The sequence below is a fragment of the Neolamprologus brichardi genome, chromosome 7 (genome assembly GCF_056152115.1).
Source record: "Neolamprologus brichardi isolate AB-2024 chromosome 7, ASM5615211v1, whole genome shotgun sequence".
In the NCBI taxonomy this organism is placed as follows: Eukaryota; Metazoa; Chordata; class Actinopteri; order Cichliformes; family Cichlidae; genus Neolamprologus; species Neolamprologus brichardi.
The window spans coordinates 24,437,781-24,453,025 of record NC_142110.1 but is presented as its reverse complement, the minus strand read 5'-3'; the positions used below and the strand labels follow the sequence as shown (position 1 = coordinate 24,453,025).

General features: G+C 40.6%; 1 protein-coding gene across 1 annotated transcript in view; it reads left to right on the top strand.

Annotated features, from left to right (window-relative positions):
• Positions 1 to 15,245, top strand: part of cttnbp2 (cortactin binding protein 2) — a 90,582-nt gene that overhangs the window by 44,612 nt on the left and 30,725 nt on the right. The window contains exons 4-5 of the mRNA XM_006782309.3: positions 4,683 to 6,108; positions 10,780 to 11,085. Coding sequence (XP_006782372.2) covers positions 4,683 to 6,108; positions 10,780 to 11,085 — 1,732 coding nt within the window. The remainder of the gene's footprint in view (positions 1 to 4,682; positions 6,109 to 10,779; positions 11,086 to 15,245) is intronic.

The window sequence follows — 15,245 nt, the reverse complement described above, 5'->3', positions numbered from 1 at the left end:
CTGCTTTTTAGCATTAGTCTTCAAGTGAAGCCAAGGCTGGCGGATTTTTTTTTTTTCTTTTAAATCATCTTGTCATAAGCTGAAGTTGTGCTGCTAGGAAAAAACCCAAGGGAACACCAAGATAATCAGGAATCGTGCCCTGTGGACGGTGAAAGTTTGGAGAATTTAACCGCAAGCTACTGAGACATTTCATTGTGAGCTGGACCAGCAGAAAAACCAACACCACCATCATTAGAGCCGTGTAGCTGCGGTAGCAGAGAATGGTCAGTCGCATTTTACAAAATGTCTCATTTCTGAGCTTATGTTTCTTTTAAGTTAAATTGTAGTGAATAGGTGGCTTTATTCAGTCAAGTTTAATGAAATCTATTTGCATCTTCTGTTTGACCACAGATTGAGTTTATTTACACAGAATTCAAATCTCTGAGGCTGAAATCCTCCAAAGGAAGTTGTGGGAAAGAGAAAATTCGACGCTTGTCTGTGTATATTACTGTTTCTCCTGAATGCATGGGTATTGTATGAATGGGGGAAGAGTGGAGTAACAGTGTGTCTGTGTTGTGTGCAAACCTAATACCTATTTTCTGGTGTGTCAGTTCTGCTTTTGTGTACAAACTCATATACACACATGCAATGTGTGTATTTGAGTGTGTGTTTGTTCGAGGTCTCTTTAGGATTAGAAAGCCCTGATTAACTGGGCAGCCAGATGTCTGCTATCCCTCTGTCCCATTTTCGCTGTTTCTCTTTCTCCTCTCATATATTTCAACACAAAGTGTTCAGACATGAGGCTGGAGGACTGAGTGTGTGTACAATAAAGAACATACTCTGTTAATGTGTATGTCCTGTCCATGAACCCTGAAATACAGATTTAGTTTGAAGCCACACTGAACCTTTGTTAGTAACCACACACATAAATACATAGAGAGGAGGTATGGACGAAGGAAGGAGTGGAAGGAAGGGAGAGGTAGGAGTCGGCTGTTTTGACAGGAAAGCTGGCTAAATAGAGTGTGTGTGTGTGTGCGTGTGTGTGTGTGTGCGCGCGCGCGTGTGTATGTGTGCGCGTGTGTGTGTGTTTGTGTGTGTGTGAGTTATCCTTAATGTGCAGCCATATGTGGATTGTTGGATTATTTGGCATAAAAATATAAACGGTACCTTTTAAAAGAAATTGAATTTTCCAGCTCTTAAATAGAAAAATGACAAATGATGCTTCTGTCCACGAAGTTAGAATCAGATGTTACAGTTTAGGAGCAAAGATTAGAACATTTTCAGGAAGTGAGAGAAGTAACCTGTGACATGTAGAGGTTGTCTTACTATTTCTCTGTTACTGACAAGTGTTTGTTGTCATCAGGTGAAGATTTAGAACCTCTCTTAAGGGGTTTAAGGAGGAAAAGTTTGTGAATGAAATTTCAAATTAATTAAAAAATGATTGCAGTAAAAGTATCTGTTTGGCTGGGACTGGCTGCAACAGGAAACTCATCCAAAAGACAGATGGTTTAATGCAAAAAGAAGTCTCACAATGCCCCAGTGTCATCACACGCCCTGCAGATAACTGTGAAACCAATTTTTAGTTTGCCAAAGAAGATTCAGACAAACAATTTATGTTCTCTGGATAGGTAGACCAAAGATCGAGTTATATGGGCAAAGTAACTGTAGGCATGTTCGGCGCTAATCAAAGGCAGCTTTTCAGAAGAACAATTTCCCAGAATTTAAAGCCATTTACAATTTTGCAAAAAAGTTTAAAGATCAATGAAGTTTTTTTGTTTGTTTGTTTGTTTGTTTTTTGGTCAAATTTCATGTCAAAAAGACTGGTGAGAAATTATTCCAATTGTTTGGAAAAAGGTGTTTTTTATGAAAGGGCAGGAGAATAGCTTCTGGTGATATTTTGGTTAAATAAATAGAAATAATTAAAATAAAAATAATTTAATAACAAATTGATCATCTTTACTATACAACAGTTTCATTGAGTTGTACCACAATATCTGAGGTTTTATTTCAGTCCACTCTGGTCTTATTTTAAAGAATCACTTACTTGTCGTGAGTTTTCTGCGTCTAGTTTGGTCCCAAATAAGTAAATTGCACCGAACTTTTATGGATACTGCATCTCTTCACCATGTAAAGCTCTTTGGTTTCTTTTGTTATGCCTTTAGAAATGTTACAAAACAATAAGAAATGCGGACTGAGTGATGGAGCTGCCAGAAAGTTCACCTATCTCCTAATTAACCATGTGATTTGTACCACAATGCCAAGACTGGTATTTTGATTTGGAATGTACCATTTTTGTAGTTATCTACAGTTAGGTTTGCAGATTCTTCTGGAATTGAGTAAAACTGAAAATTATGGTTATTTTCTTAGGATTGCACAGTGCATCACATGACAGATTTAATATTCTCACAAGACAGTTTGGCCTGAAAAAAGAAAGTGCACCACTTCACCTGTGAAACCACTCTCAGTACTGCTGAGAAACATGGTTGTATGACTTTGAACTACAGCGGTTTTGCTTCTTTTTAGTCCCCCAAAACACACTTAAATATAAAAGAAGCAACAACAGACAGCAATGTACTCTCATTTGACATGGTGAATATAAATTGGTGAAATGGAGATTTGTATGAGATTGTTCCTTAAGTTTTTTGCAGTTGCTGTGGTGCTACATTATGATTTTTGGTGCATCGTACTACAAGAGCGCATCCTCTTCTAAGATGGAAGCTGTGTACTCTTTTTAGTGTATAATAAATCACCATACCACCACTGATTGCCCAGTTGTAGCCAAACAATCAATCAGCAAATGTGTCAGGCAGGTTACACTGGAACTCTTAAAATGACCAGTGACACAACAACAAACCAGCACTGCTAAAAGACACAGGCTTAGCATGCCTGGTGAGATCTTCTGGTTGCTGGGTAGAGTGAATTTCACCTGGCTAGTTCGTGCTATCTTTATCCCCTCCGTCTGTTTCCACTTCTGTTGTCCTCCTGTGAGTAAGCTACTGAATTATCCATGAGGTCTTAGCCAAGCTGAAGACAATCACGCAGTTAATACATAACACACTCTGAACTTGTTCATGGGAATAATAAAGGCAATCCCCAAGTCCAGCTATCTCCTTCTCCGTGAATCAGTCATTAAGTTGGAGAAAGACCCTATCCCATCCTACAACTAACACCCTACTGCCACTTTAAAGGACCAACATTAACCTGTATAAAGAGATTTTACATAACAATTTGTATCATCTGTAGTCAGCAATCTGTAGTCATTGCTAAGAGAGTGCTGTTAGCAATAGCAGTAATTTAAAAAAACATCTTAGACAATCTATAAGATAATTGAAAATCACACCTACAGTAAAAAAAAAAACTTGGTGTGGTATGGTGCTGGTGGGGTGTGAGTCTCTGAATCTGGAATTTAAAGAAATCTAAAGCTGGGAAGTTTTCTATCTGCAAAGTATTCTGTCTGTTACACCATTGTCTACAATACGCCAAACCATTTAGAAATGAATATAATAAAAGACTCCGTAGCTTTTTCAAGTTATCCTTAATCGGAGACATGGAGTCATGCATATTACAGAGTTATCTTAATCCCACATGGTTTTAATCTAGTCCTCCCAGTGTGTTTCTACATGTACAGCATTCCTAAATGTGTTTTTCTGAGGCATTAGGCTAACTTACAGCAGACATAATCCTCACCCAATTAGCAGCTAGTCGTAACACCTCCTTTTGAGTAACAACTGGCATTCCCCTGGCTCTCCTCCGGCTTATAAAGCCCTTACTTCTCCTCAACATCAGCTGGTGGTGATATTTATTCCCTGATGGTTTGGAACAGCAGGAGTGAAGGAGTTAGCTAAGGCTGGGAGGGGTCTCACTTGGGATAGGAGCTGCAGAGTGTCAGCTCTATTGTTTGGGGCTTGTTAGAGAGATGGGGTCAGTTGGGTCGAGAGCCCCAGTTAAGCCCCCCCTGTGAAGCCAACTCTGAGCTAATAATAGCAGCGATGCTCCAGATATAGAGGCCGCTGGTCTGACAAGTCATCGAAATTCAACCGTATGCAGAGACTCTGACATAGAGACACATAAATTCAACCACCCTGTAGAGGAATAAGACCTGTCTTGTCTGTCTGTTTTAATTCAGCTACTTTGTCTGGCTGATTTGATTAATCTGGGTTAAACTATGTTCCCTGTTCTCCTAAAAAAAAAGTTCAATTTTTGTTTGATTTATTAATGCATTTGCAATTGAGGTGCTGCATTGCCTCAGAATGTAAGCAGTTGGATTTTCAATTCAGGTTCAGCTATTTGAACCTGAAGTTTACTATGGTATTAAAAGACGTGTCAGATCGCTTTATAAGATCATATCAAAGACATGGTGCTGGTGAGGTGTGAGCTGGGGATTGGATATTTGACATACGTGTGACACTTACTGAGCTTGTACAGCACATACAATCTGTGAGTTTTGTGGTATGCTTGATTGCAACTGATTTATTTTAAAGATGTCAGTGAATTGTCATTATGTCACATGCCCAGTGGTAATACTGTCACTAAAGATGTAGAGGTAAATTATATCCTCTTGTATCTGCACACATGTAACCTGAATTACTTAGCGTGATTTCTTTCTTGGTTTCTTATTGTGTATATATTCAAGTTTCAGCTGTAATGTCTGTGATTTGTAATACTGCTCTCAGACCTCGTGTGTCTTTTCTTTTCTTTTTCAGCTGGAGATGGAGAAACTGCAGCTCCAGAGTTTAGAGCAGGAGCACCGCAAGCTGACGGCACAGCTGAAGGATGAGCGTGAGAAGAACAAGCATATTGTCATGATGCTAGTCCGAGAGTGCAAGCAGCTTGCCACACGGGTCGTAGAGGAGTCACAGCGCTTTGATGAACTCCAGGCTCGCCTGGATGAGGAGAGTCGCACCTCTGGCCGACTCCAGGAGGAGTTGAGCTCTGAGCGCCAGCGCAGCCAACAGATGGAGGCAAAGATGGAGAAGCAGCTGTCAGAGTTTGACACGGAGCGTGAACAGCTGCGTGCAAGGCTGGGCCGTGAGGAGTCAGAAAGCCTGAGTCTGCGGCAGCAGGTGGAGCAGCTCAGGACTGAAAGGGGTGAAGGCAAGGATGGAGCTGGTCTGCCTGCTGCTAGTAGACCAGAACCTGCTGCTGCCACCAGTACGCCACCCAAACCTAAAGCTCTGACGTCTGTTTCTGTAGCTACAGAGCCCATTAGTTCTCGAACAGCGTCTTGCCAAACGGACCTGCCTCCCACAGAGGTGGAGGGTCCTAAGAAGACCCCTCTCACTATACCTGTCAAACCAACCCCTGCCAACTATGTGGGCCTGAGCCTGCCAAAGACGACTGGCCGGGGGATCGTCCACAGCAGCTCAGGAGGACTGGCACAGACAGAAAATGGCTCAGAGGGCAATGCCCCCCACGGCTTACCCAGCGGGGTCAGTCCCCGTGTCCAGGCTGCCCGCTACAAGTTCCAGGAACAGGACCAAAATGGCACGGCCTCCCAGAGTCCTCCAGCTCGTGACCTTTCTCCCACCAACCGCGATAACTTTGCTGCCAAGCAGCAAGCACGTCACACCGTCACACAGGTCCTCTCACGCTTCACCAGCCCTCCTGCAGGAGGGACTGGACCCCTGCGTCCAGGCCTGCCCCATTCTGCCTCAGAGGGAGGCCCTTTTCCCAGCCGCCTGAGCCACCCTATTGGCCTCAAGTCTCCCACGGTGGCCAGGATCGACAGGGGAAACCCTCCTCCTATACCTCCCAAAAAGCCAGGGCTTTCCCAGACACCTTCTCCTCCTCATCCACCCATCAAGGGGGTGGGGGACAGCAGCCGCACCCCTGGGGCTGGGTTAAAGCCAGCCACACCCCAGCTGCCGCCAAAACCGGCCTTGGACCTGGTCCCAGCCCTGACGGCCTCTCAGGTGGGTGCCTGCCCCCCGTGCCGTTCCCCAGGGCCTGGCCGGGGCCCTCAGCGGCATCCAACAGCAGCATGTTCAGAGTGCCCCCCACTCATCAGCTCTGCCACCACTGTCAGTAGCCCCTCCTCCATAAACCCCCCCTCCACCTCCTCCTCCATTAGTGCTCCATCCTCCTGTAGTCCCCGTGCCTCATCAGGCAGCCCCCTGGCAACAGCATCAGGTAAAGGGGCTCCTTTTTGCTGCATCTCCCTCCAATTCTGCCCACTGCCTCTTTTCTTTACCTGTCTTTCCAAGATCCTAGCCTTGCCTAGCTTAGCACAGCATAAGGATCAGTTCACAGGAAAACTGGTATAACTGCAGAAACGACACATGGGTCAGCTCGGTTTATGTTCTTGCCCCCCAACCCTGAAAAGCCTTACAAGATCCAACGCTACTCACTGCATTTTCTCTCAACTTATCTGTCCTTCTCTGCCTTTAATGTGCCCTCCCCCTGAGCACCTTTCATCTCCCATGATGTCACATTAGACATGTCAGCATCAGTATCAGCAGCAGACATTTAGAACATGTCACTAGGATGTGTCTGACTGTTGCTCAGAGACAAGAGGTTAACAGAAGGAGAATTTCAGGGTGAACTGAGACAGGCCAGCGCCCCTCCCGATGCTCTCTTGTATTCATATTGGTTTGTTGGGCTTTCTAAAAGTAACCCCCTATCCTCTCTGAAGCTGATGCCAGAGGCTGCTCTCTCCTTCCCTTCCCCTTTTCCATCCTCCAGTAGCATGCAATGATTACTCCTCCACTTCCTGCACTCCTTCCTGTTTCAGCTTCCATTAACTAGTCCGACTGACTGTTTGCCATTGACAGCACTCTGTATGCAACTTGTTCGCTTTGATATAAATGTTAGCTTTTATATTCACTGTAATGTGATTTTCATGCTTTGATTGGTTGCACTGTGTGCTGTGATTAAAGTTAGATCCAGCTTATTAGAACTTTGGTATTATTTTGATGTTCAGGTTCAGTATTTCTGTATTGTCTGGTTGCAACACTTAGTAATGTCTGTTTTCCCAGATTTCCACCAGGGTATAGCAAAAGCTACAAAACCATGACCATGATATATATTTAATATATGCATTATATAATGATCTATCTGTTCATGTAACTGTATGTTTTGGCAAGAGCGAAACACCTTAAATGGAAAAGCACCTTATATTTAAGAATCTGGCATGCAACTGCATCTTACTTTTTTTCTTCTTTTTTTGAAAATAGCAGATCCAACACCTTTATTGCCAGCCTTTATAAAATTCTTGCATTCGATTGCAGCATGTCCCACTTACAAATGTGACAAAGCTGTGGAGTAGTGTGAAAGAAATTCTTCCACACTTTGACTTATTTATCACAGTGATAAGCCAAACCATAAAGTCAGCTGTCAGCATACATGTTTCTGTAGCTTTTGTTTTTATCCTACTTTTGCACCAAAACCACAAAAATTCCAACCAGAACAACTGCTGGGGCTTTCTTCGTCTTCTTGAGATTTGATGCTGCATTTTTTCTTCACTCTTTTGAATCTGTCTTTTTGTCTTGACACACGTCAGCACGCAAATTCTTCACTCTGACTTTCTTTAGCCTATTTTTAACCCATGCTGTTCAGAAATTGCCACAGTAAAATAAGTATGACAACTCTGAACAGGCAGTTGTTGGGGTTGGTAATTAGATGTTTTTTCTTAACTTCATCTGTATGTCTGTTTGCAGTGGTGATTTTTTAGTCTGTGTATGTTTTCACATTATCTGACTAAATAATATGTGTGTATATATATATATATATATATATATTTATATATATATATATATATTTGTCTATTGTGTTTGTGGTACCTATCTATCTTCTTGCTGTGTATTAATCAGATGCGATGACAGGCTTTTCTGTCCAGACTGCAGCATGCTTCACAAGCTGATTAAATCGCAGATGTTTTTAGCAGGCTTCAGGTTTTTCACAGCAGGGTAACAAATTCAACACAAAAAATGTGAAAAATATGTATATAGTAAAAATAAATATTGTTAATATTGTTAAGACACAACAGAGGGATGTATAAAATATTTTAAATTAATTGTCATCAGTGCAGGGCATTTTTGCTTAAACTTTAAAGGACATTTATGGAAACTGAGTGGTTTTAGAGTTTAGCTTGCTTGTAACAAGAATAATATTTTAGGTATTACAGTTGATCTCAGGTTGAGAAAACTGGGGCCGAGGAAACCACAGATTCCTGGAACAAAACCGCAGGATGTAACTTGAGTTGTTACTCCCATAATCCTTTTATAATCCTAATGATATATATATACGCGCTTCTTTTGTGGTTCGGACTCCTTCTGACATTTCTTTGGAGGTGGAGGAACACCACAGTAATTGCTTAAAGGAGCTTCTTCGACATCTTTAAGAGTTCTAAACAAATGTCTGTCCTCCTCCAGAAAATCTTATGTATGCAAACACGCGTTGCAACTTCTTATCTTGTGCGCGTTTTTTATTTTGACAGCGAATGCCACCTGCGGACCACCTATGTGCAGCCCTGGTTATTTAGCTCGTCATATTGCAGCCACAGAAATTCTTTTGTCCATGAAACCATAAAGCTGCACTTTCTTTTTGCCTTATAGTCTGATTTGTCATAACTTTTCCGTTTTGTGGTAAGCTTTTCTTTGGCTGTCACTTCTTCACCCTGACCTGTCTTATTTGGCTCAGCAGAACTAAAATATATATCCTGCTGCTTTTACACACGCACTCACATAACGCTCAGCGATTCTCTGCGCGATCAACCTCTCACATGTTTAAGCTTGCTGCGGGAGATTTCACTTGTCATGTTTACATAGTAAGCTAACGATTGATAAGATGATGTCATCACTCACCAATCAGTGCTGTCGCTCTCTATACACAGTTAGCGCGATTGCAAAGTGAAAGCAAAAAACAAGCGCAAATTCAAACGCGACTTCAATATGTCACATATTGACAGTGGCTCACCGATGCCAATGACATAATTACCCAGCTACATTTCCGAAAGAATGCAAAAGCATTGACATAGATTTTTCCTTCCTACGATAGGCCGACGGGCAGGGCAGCCCAACTGGAAAATCGCTAGCCCCGGGACATCGGGCTAGCGATTTTGCGAGCCCTGTATCTGATTGAGGAATCACTCATCTTTGGAAAAGAGAGTTTATTACAGAGAAATGGCTCTTTCCAAAATAAAAGCTATACTATACGCTTCTTCTGGGCTATATTCTCAGCAGCATATTAAACATATCAGGTCCCCATAAGGAGAATCATGTGCTAACGGCTATCTAAATGACTCGGGTAAAGTTTGTAGCATGCGTGCTTGTTGTTTTTGTCTGCTTCCACTTGTCTTTGCACTAGGATGATGTCGGCGTAAATGTGCAGTCATATTCGTTGTGTTCCCACTAGTGCTGTCAGCGTTAATCTGAAATGTGGTTAAGCCACAACACGGCAAATCTCCGTTAATGAGCTACTGAACACGTTAACGAGCTAACTGCGCTAACACACTAGTTCCCACCCATGTAATTGAGCATTGCTGGTACATCCAACATACTGTTTTACTTTAGTCCATGACGCGCTTACCTTCAGGGTCATATGTCACATGAAAACCAAAATAGTTCCAAACGCCAGATCTGAATGAGGGTGGGGGAGGTTCAATTTGCCATGTTGCAAGGAGAGCTTAACTTCTGTCTCGCTAGCTTGCCCTGCGCTCAGTGAATCTGTGTTCGACTACTCCGCCTAGGCTGCACTGTCAAGCGCAGATCCACTGAGCGCTCAACACAGACAGCACCGTCAGAAGAAAAGTTGATAAAATAAATTAAAAATGTTGTATTGTTCATACATATGCTTACCGAACCGAAAGCACTGTATCTAACGGTTCAATATCGATAAGAGTATCGTTGCACCCCTAATATATATATGTGTATATATATATATATATATATATATATTACACACATATATATATGTGTATATATATATATATATATATATATTACACACATATATATGTGTGTATATATGTATATATATATGTATATATATGTATAAATTAAAATAAACACCACATATGTTTTTGTAATAGCTTTGAGGTAGAATAGCAGAAGCTAAATTGAGAGCTTATTTTAAAAGGTTTCCTTTCTGTGGTGACAAACTAAGCAATTAGCAATTCCAGACATTCTGATATTAAGTACAGTCTGTGTCTTGGTTTAAGTTGAGTAATTTAAAACTATACATTTTTAAGATGCTTCAGTTTCATTAGACACTAATCAGACTTTTTGAGATTTTGTTTTTAAGATATTTGGTGATCTAAAAATCCAGTATTCTGATATACTCATCAGTCAGTATTTTTTCTTTTAGACACGAATGTTTTGTTAAGGAGGGAGTAGTTTTTTATTTACTCATCTGTCCAATTGGATCAGCTTGTTTTTGTGTTTGTGACATCTAGTTGCAGAGTGCCCTCTGATGGACACACTGTGCAAAGTCAACTCTCATAACATGACTGAAGGGTGTTTCTTCCAAATTCAGCTTTCATTTTTATTATATTTAAAATTGTGGGATCTTCACAACAAGAAGAAGAATGAAGTTTGAAGAGTTTGAACAGTGTTTGGCAGCATAAGCTGTTTACAGCAGTTATTATAGGATTCTGTGGTGGAAATGGTTAACTACTGCAACTTTGCCTACTGCTTTGACAAAGCAGACTATTTTGAATGAGTGAAACAGATATGCTGTCCTTTCCTTTCACCTTCTTACACCCTTGCGCTCCAACACTTAGCACTTCTAGCTGTTTCCTCTACCTCCTGCTCTTCCTCCTCCCAGTTTAACCTGTCCTGTTCCTACTCCTCGTTCCCCTTGCAGGCTGGTGTCCCTCCGTAGTCTCCTCTCTAAGTGGCGGTGGGCCTGCTGCCCTGGACGGCGGGCGACCCCTGCTCCTCCAAGCTGCTTCCCAGGGAAATGTCACTTTATTGTCAATGCTGCTTAACCAACCAGAACCAACCACCAACGACATCACCACCACCACCACATCCATCAGTACCACCTCTACCACCAAAATCACCTCTACCACCACCATGGAGAAAAAATCCAGTCATCTTAATCAAAACCATGACCTCAACTACAACCAAACCTCTGCCTTGTTTGCTGCTGCTCAGAATGGACACATAGGTAAGTGGAATTTGATTCATCAGTCCTGGTGTCTGAATCTGATTTAGCTCTGTTTGAATTTGACACTTTTTTGCAGCTTGGGAGATGTCGATGGATAGTGTGGCTTTTAGACTCAGAATTTTTTTTTATCTTTTAGGCAAATTTAATATAGTGTGTTCGCCCACTGTCAATGGAGATCTAATGTGAGGTTTGGTGAGTGGTTGGCTGACGGGCTGACTTATTTATTGATTGTTAAAGAGTTAAGGAGCTCGTGATGATTTGTATTGACTGTGAATAAAAGGTGATAGGCTAAAATACAAAGAAAGGATTAACACTGGATTGATTGTGCTGAACTGCTGATCACAATGATGCATAAGGTTTTCAGTGAGTTGTAGTAGTTAATGACATTGTATATGTAAATAGCATGCACCATAGTTAAACAGTGCATTTTTCCTTCTGCTCCTAGTATTTTCTTTTTGCTGCTCATTAAAGTAAAATAAAAAGGTAATGGCTTTGAAAGTGTGATATGCATTCTGAGAGACGGTTTACAAACTGAGGTTTATTCTTGTTTGCTTTTGTCTAGTTTGAAGCCTTTAATATTAGTTTAAGCTTCGGTTACTCAGACGTTTTTCTTGTCCCATTTCAAATAACTTCTAGCTTATCAGAATTTCTATTCACTGTGTATTTTAACAAGCACACAGTTCTGTTAGTGGACCTGTGCCTTCATGGGTGCCGTGGGATGGAATAAAATGAACAAGCGAACTCGATAAAGGCCCTAGAGGTTGAATTAATTAATTAATTACTAATTAATTAATTAATTAGGTTAGAATTAACTACGAGATATGCGACTACAATAACGCTTTTCCTTTTCTGTAAGCAGCCATCTAGGAGTTGCATTTGAATAAGACGCTGAAGAGGGTTCCTCACTCAGATGTGACCATATGGAACAACACAAAGGCTTCGTTCATTTGCCTCCACAAATTAGGCTTAACTGATTTAGTGACTGAGTTGCTGCCCTTTTCCTGTTTCTTGTAAAAGTATTTAGTTGTGACATTACTTAAAAACTGTAAAACAGTTTAACCACAAAGCCTTCTTGTATGTACCACAGCTAATACTCTGCTGACACGCAGCTTCATCTTGTAATTTCAGCTAAATTTAACATGATTTTTTTCCCTTTTTCTTAGCTTGTAGTGCTGTAGTGCTCAGTTTGTGGGCAGATTGAATAGCAGATTTTCTGTCCTGGCCTACAGCTTTACTTATGGTGTGATTATGCTTTAGGTTTTATATTTTGTGTTAGGTTATGTACTAGGGTTGACAAGTAAAAAAGTACATGAGGGAGTCAGAGGAGCAAACAATATGATCCTACAACAATAACAGTGGTATCAGTGTACTAAAATTCTGCAATAACTCAATACATTTCAAGATACTTATCAGTGTAAGTGATTAAACTGGTAAAATAAACTGGTAAAAAGCCCAAGTAACGTATCAGTTTAATTATTCAGTTTCACTTGGCTGTCACTTCCATAAACTGAGTTGGACAGGTTCGCATTGACATTCACATTCTCACAGAAATCAGTAAAAATAGTAAATCAGAAAAACAGTCAAATCTTAAGGTATACCATTTAGGGGGCTCGCATGCTTTAATAAAAGTGTCGGTGTTTGGCACTAGTGTATTTGTAGTTTTATCTGAATAAGAATCTAGGCCCATAATAGGCCCAAAACCTAGCAAAAAGATGAGCTTATTTGCAAATGTTTCCTTTGTTTTACATCCACTGTGTATTTAGTAAAACTGCATGTATTTGGAGTGATTTTAGCTCAGGTTTGGTCTCCTCCACTTTCAAAGGGAGCTGCCTAGCTTGCTAATTGTTCCCTAATTTCACCAGCTAATTTCGGACATTCTCTGCTGTTTGTTGGTGAGAAGCAGGTATAGAGTGACAGTATTAGGGTCTTCGAACTGAAAAGAGCTGACAGCTGTAACCCAAATGAAAGTATACTAAAACAGAAAAGCAAGAGCTGGGAAGCCAAAACCATGAACTGAAACATTCTAAGGGGAACTGCTGAGTTAGGTGATAGGGTGTAGCATAGCAGTGGCAGGACGTGCTCTTTGCAGCAGCTGTATGAAGATGTAGTGAGGACAAAGGCCTGATGCTGATAAACACTTAGACATGTGCTGGTGAGCTGTGACTCATCGCATTATGTTGGCTGCCATTAAGTGAGATTGTGAGCCTTTCATGTCAAGGCTGTAACCTCAGCACAGAGTATATGCTCATCCACCTGACACAAACACAGTACCCTGCATACAAAAACAGAATAATAATGCATGCAGAATAATAATGCATGCAGAATAATAATGACACACAGACACAGACACGCAGGCCTTTTATGATTTGCTTCCCTGCTGAGATGTTTAATAATACCCAGTTGTCAGCTGAGGATCATTGATCCATGAACATGACAAATGCAGCTGAAGGACAGCTGAACTGAAGGCTTATATTAGGTGTGCCACCACAGAGAGGACACTCTCAGAAATACCCAAATGCACATCTCCTTTTGATTTGATCTAATTATTTGAATAAAGCCCTTTACATATCCTCCTTCACTCTTCTACATTTTGGACATTTCCAAAGCTAAAGGCACATTTGTGTATTTGGACTATATATACGTAGTTGAGACTTTGATAAGGGAACATATACCACAACATACCTCCAGGTACTTTAACATTTTGTTTTGGCAAACAGAGAGTACAAGCTTTCAAAACTGTAGGATCTCTTTCTTTTTTTTAAAACATACAACATTTTAATGGGATTTTCTTTCTATTTCTTTTAAGATTGACAGTATAATAACAGTACAACTTTTTTTAAACCACCCCTATGGCTAACACTCGTGTGAGAACAAATTGGTATTGATTTTAGTTTATTGTCCTTTCTTTGTCCAATATTTGCAATATTTCAGAATATTGGACATTTCGGAGGATCTGGTGATAGAAACTCTCTATGATAAATGTTAAAAGGGAGAATTGGTTTGAATTCCCTGTTTCGAATATGTTTTAAATATGGCTGACTCAAAAAGCCTCCAACAACCCAGGACAGAGCACAAGGTTAGATGCAAAGATGAACAGTTTATTCACCAAAAAGTAAGTAGAAAGTAAGTAAAAACAGAAAACGGTCTTGTGCGACAGAGAGGGAAACAAAGAGAGTGGGCAGAGGAAGCAGCTGTTCACATAGGGCCCAGTTCTCATCTTCACAGGTATACGCAGACTATCATCAGGCTGAACAGAGAACTCAGACAGAGTAAATACACCCAAGCCAAACAAATGCATAAGATAGAGTCACTCGTAAAACCTGCAACTTTAAGATAACAACACCTTTTCTTATTTCTAGAGATTAAATTTCTGGTCCGTAGTAGCTGATAATCGCTATTATTTGTCTTATTTCAAAAGATGAAAGGGTTTTAGAAATGACTGCTTTCACATGAAAATAGTGGAACTAGAGGACACTTGTCATGGATTACACAAAGCTCCAAACATGAAATGGAAAAACTCAGCACCATTGTTTACATGCCTTTCCCAGAATCATGACCTGGATACACCAACCCCCCTGACACACACACACTCACACACACGTGCATTTTGCTAGTATTAATCAAACACTATCAATGTTTACATGATGTCATGCTGAGATGAACCTCTCATTCCTTCTGCACAAGGACACTGTGTGTGTGTGTGTGTGTGTTTATGTACATGAAACTGGCCTCCTAAGGTTTATAGAATTCTGAGTTACTGGGTCATGATTTCTGATTTCTGATATATTTTTATAAACACATACATTTTGGCATAAAACAGTGACAATTGGTTGATTTTAGGTAGATATTTGTACATCAGTTACCCCAAACCTGAGCACTGCCCCCCCATTTAAAACAAAATCTATATGGACAAATGCTCTACAAATTGAAAAAGATTTTTGGAGTGAAGTGTCTCTGTAACACAAAACTGTGTCTTTGTAATAAATACACAAGTTGCTTTTTTAAAATTCCAATTCAATAACTGCGAAGGGATTCAGTGATTCATAGAAGTCCTCTCTCATAATTGTTTTGCTTCTTTTTGTCTAGCAATACCATCCATATTACACTACCTACAGTATCCATGGCAACAAGATAAAGTGGCTTCTATGCTCTGTTGAGTT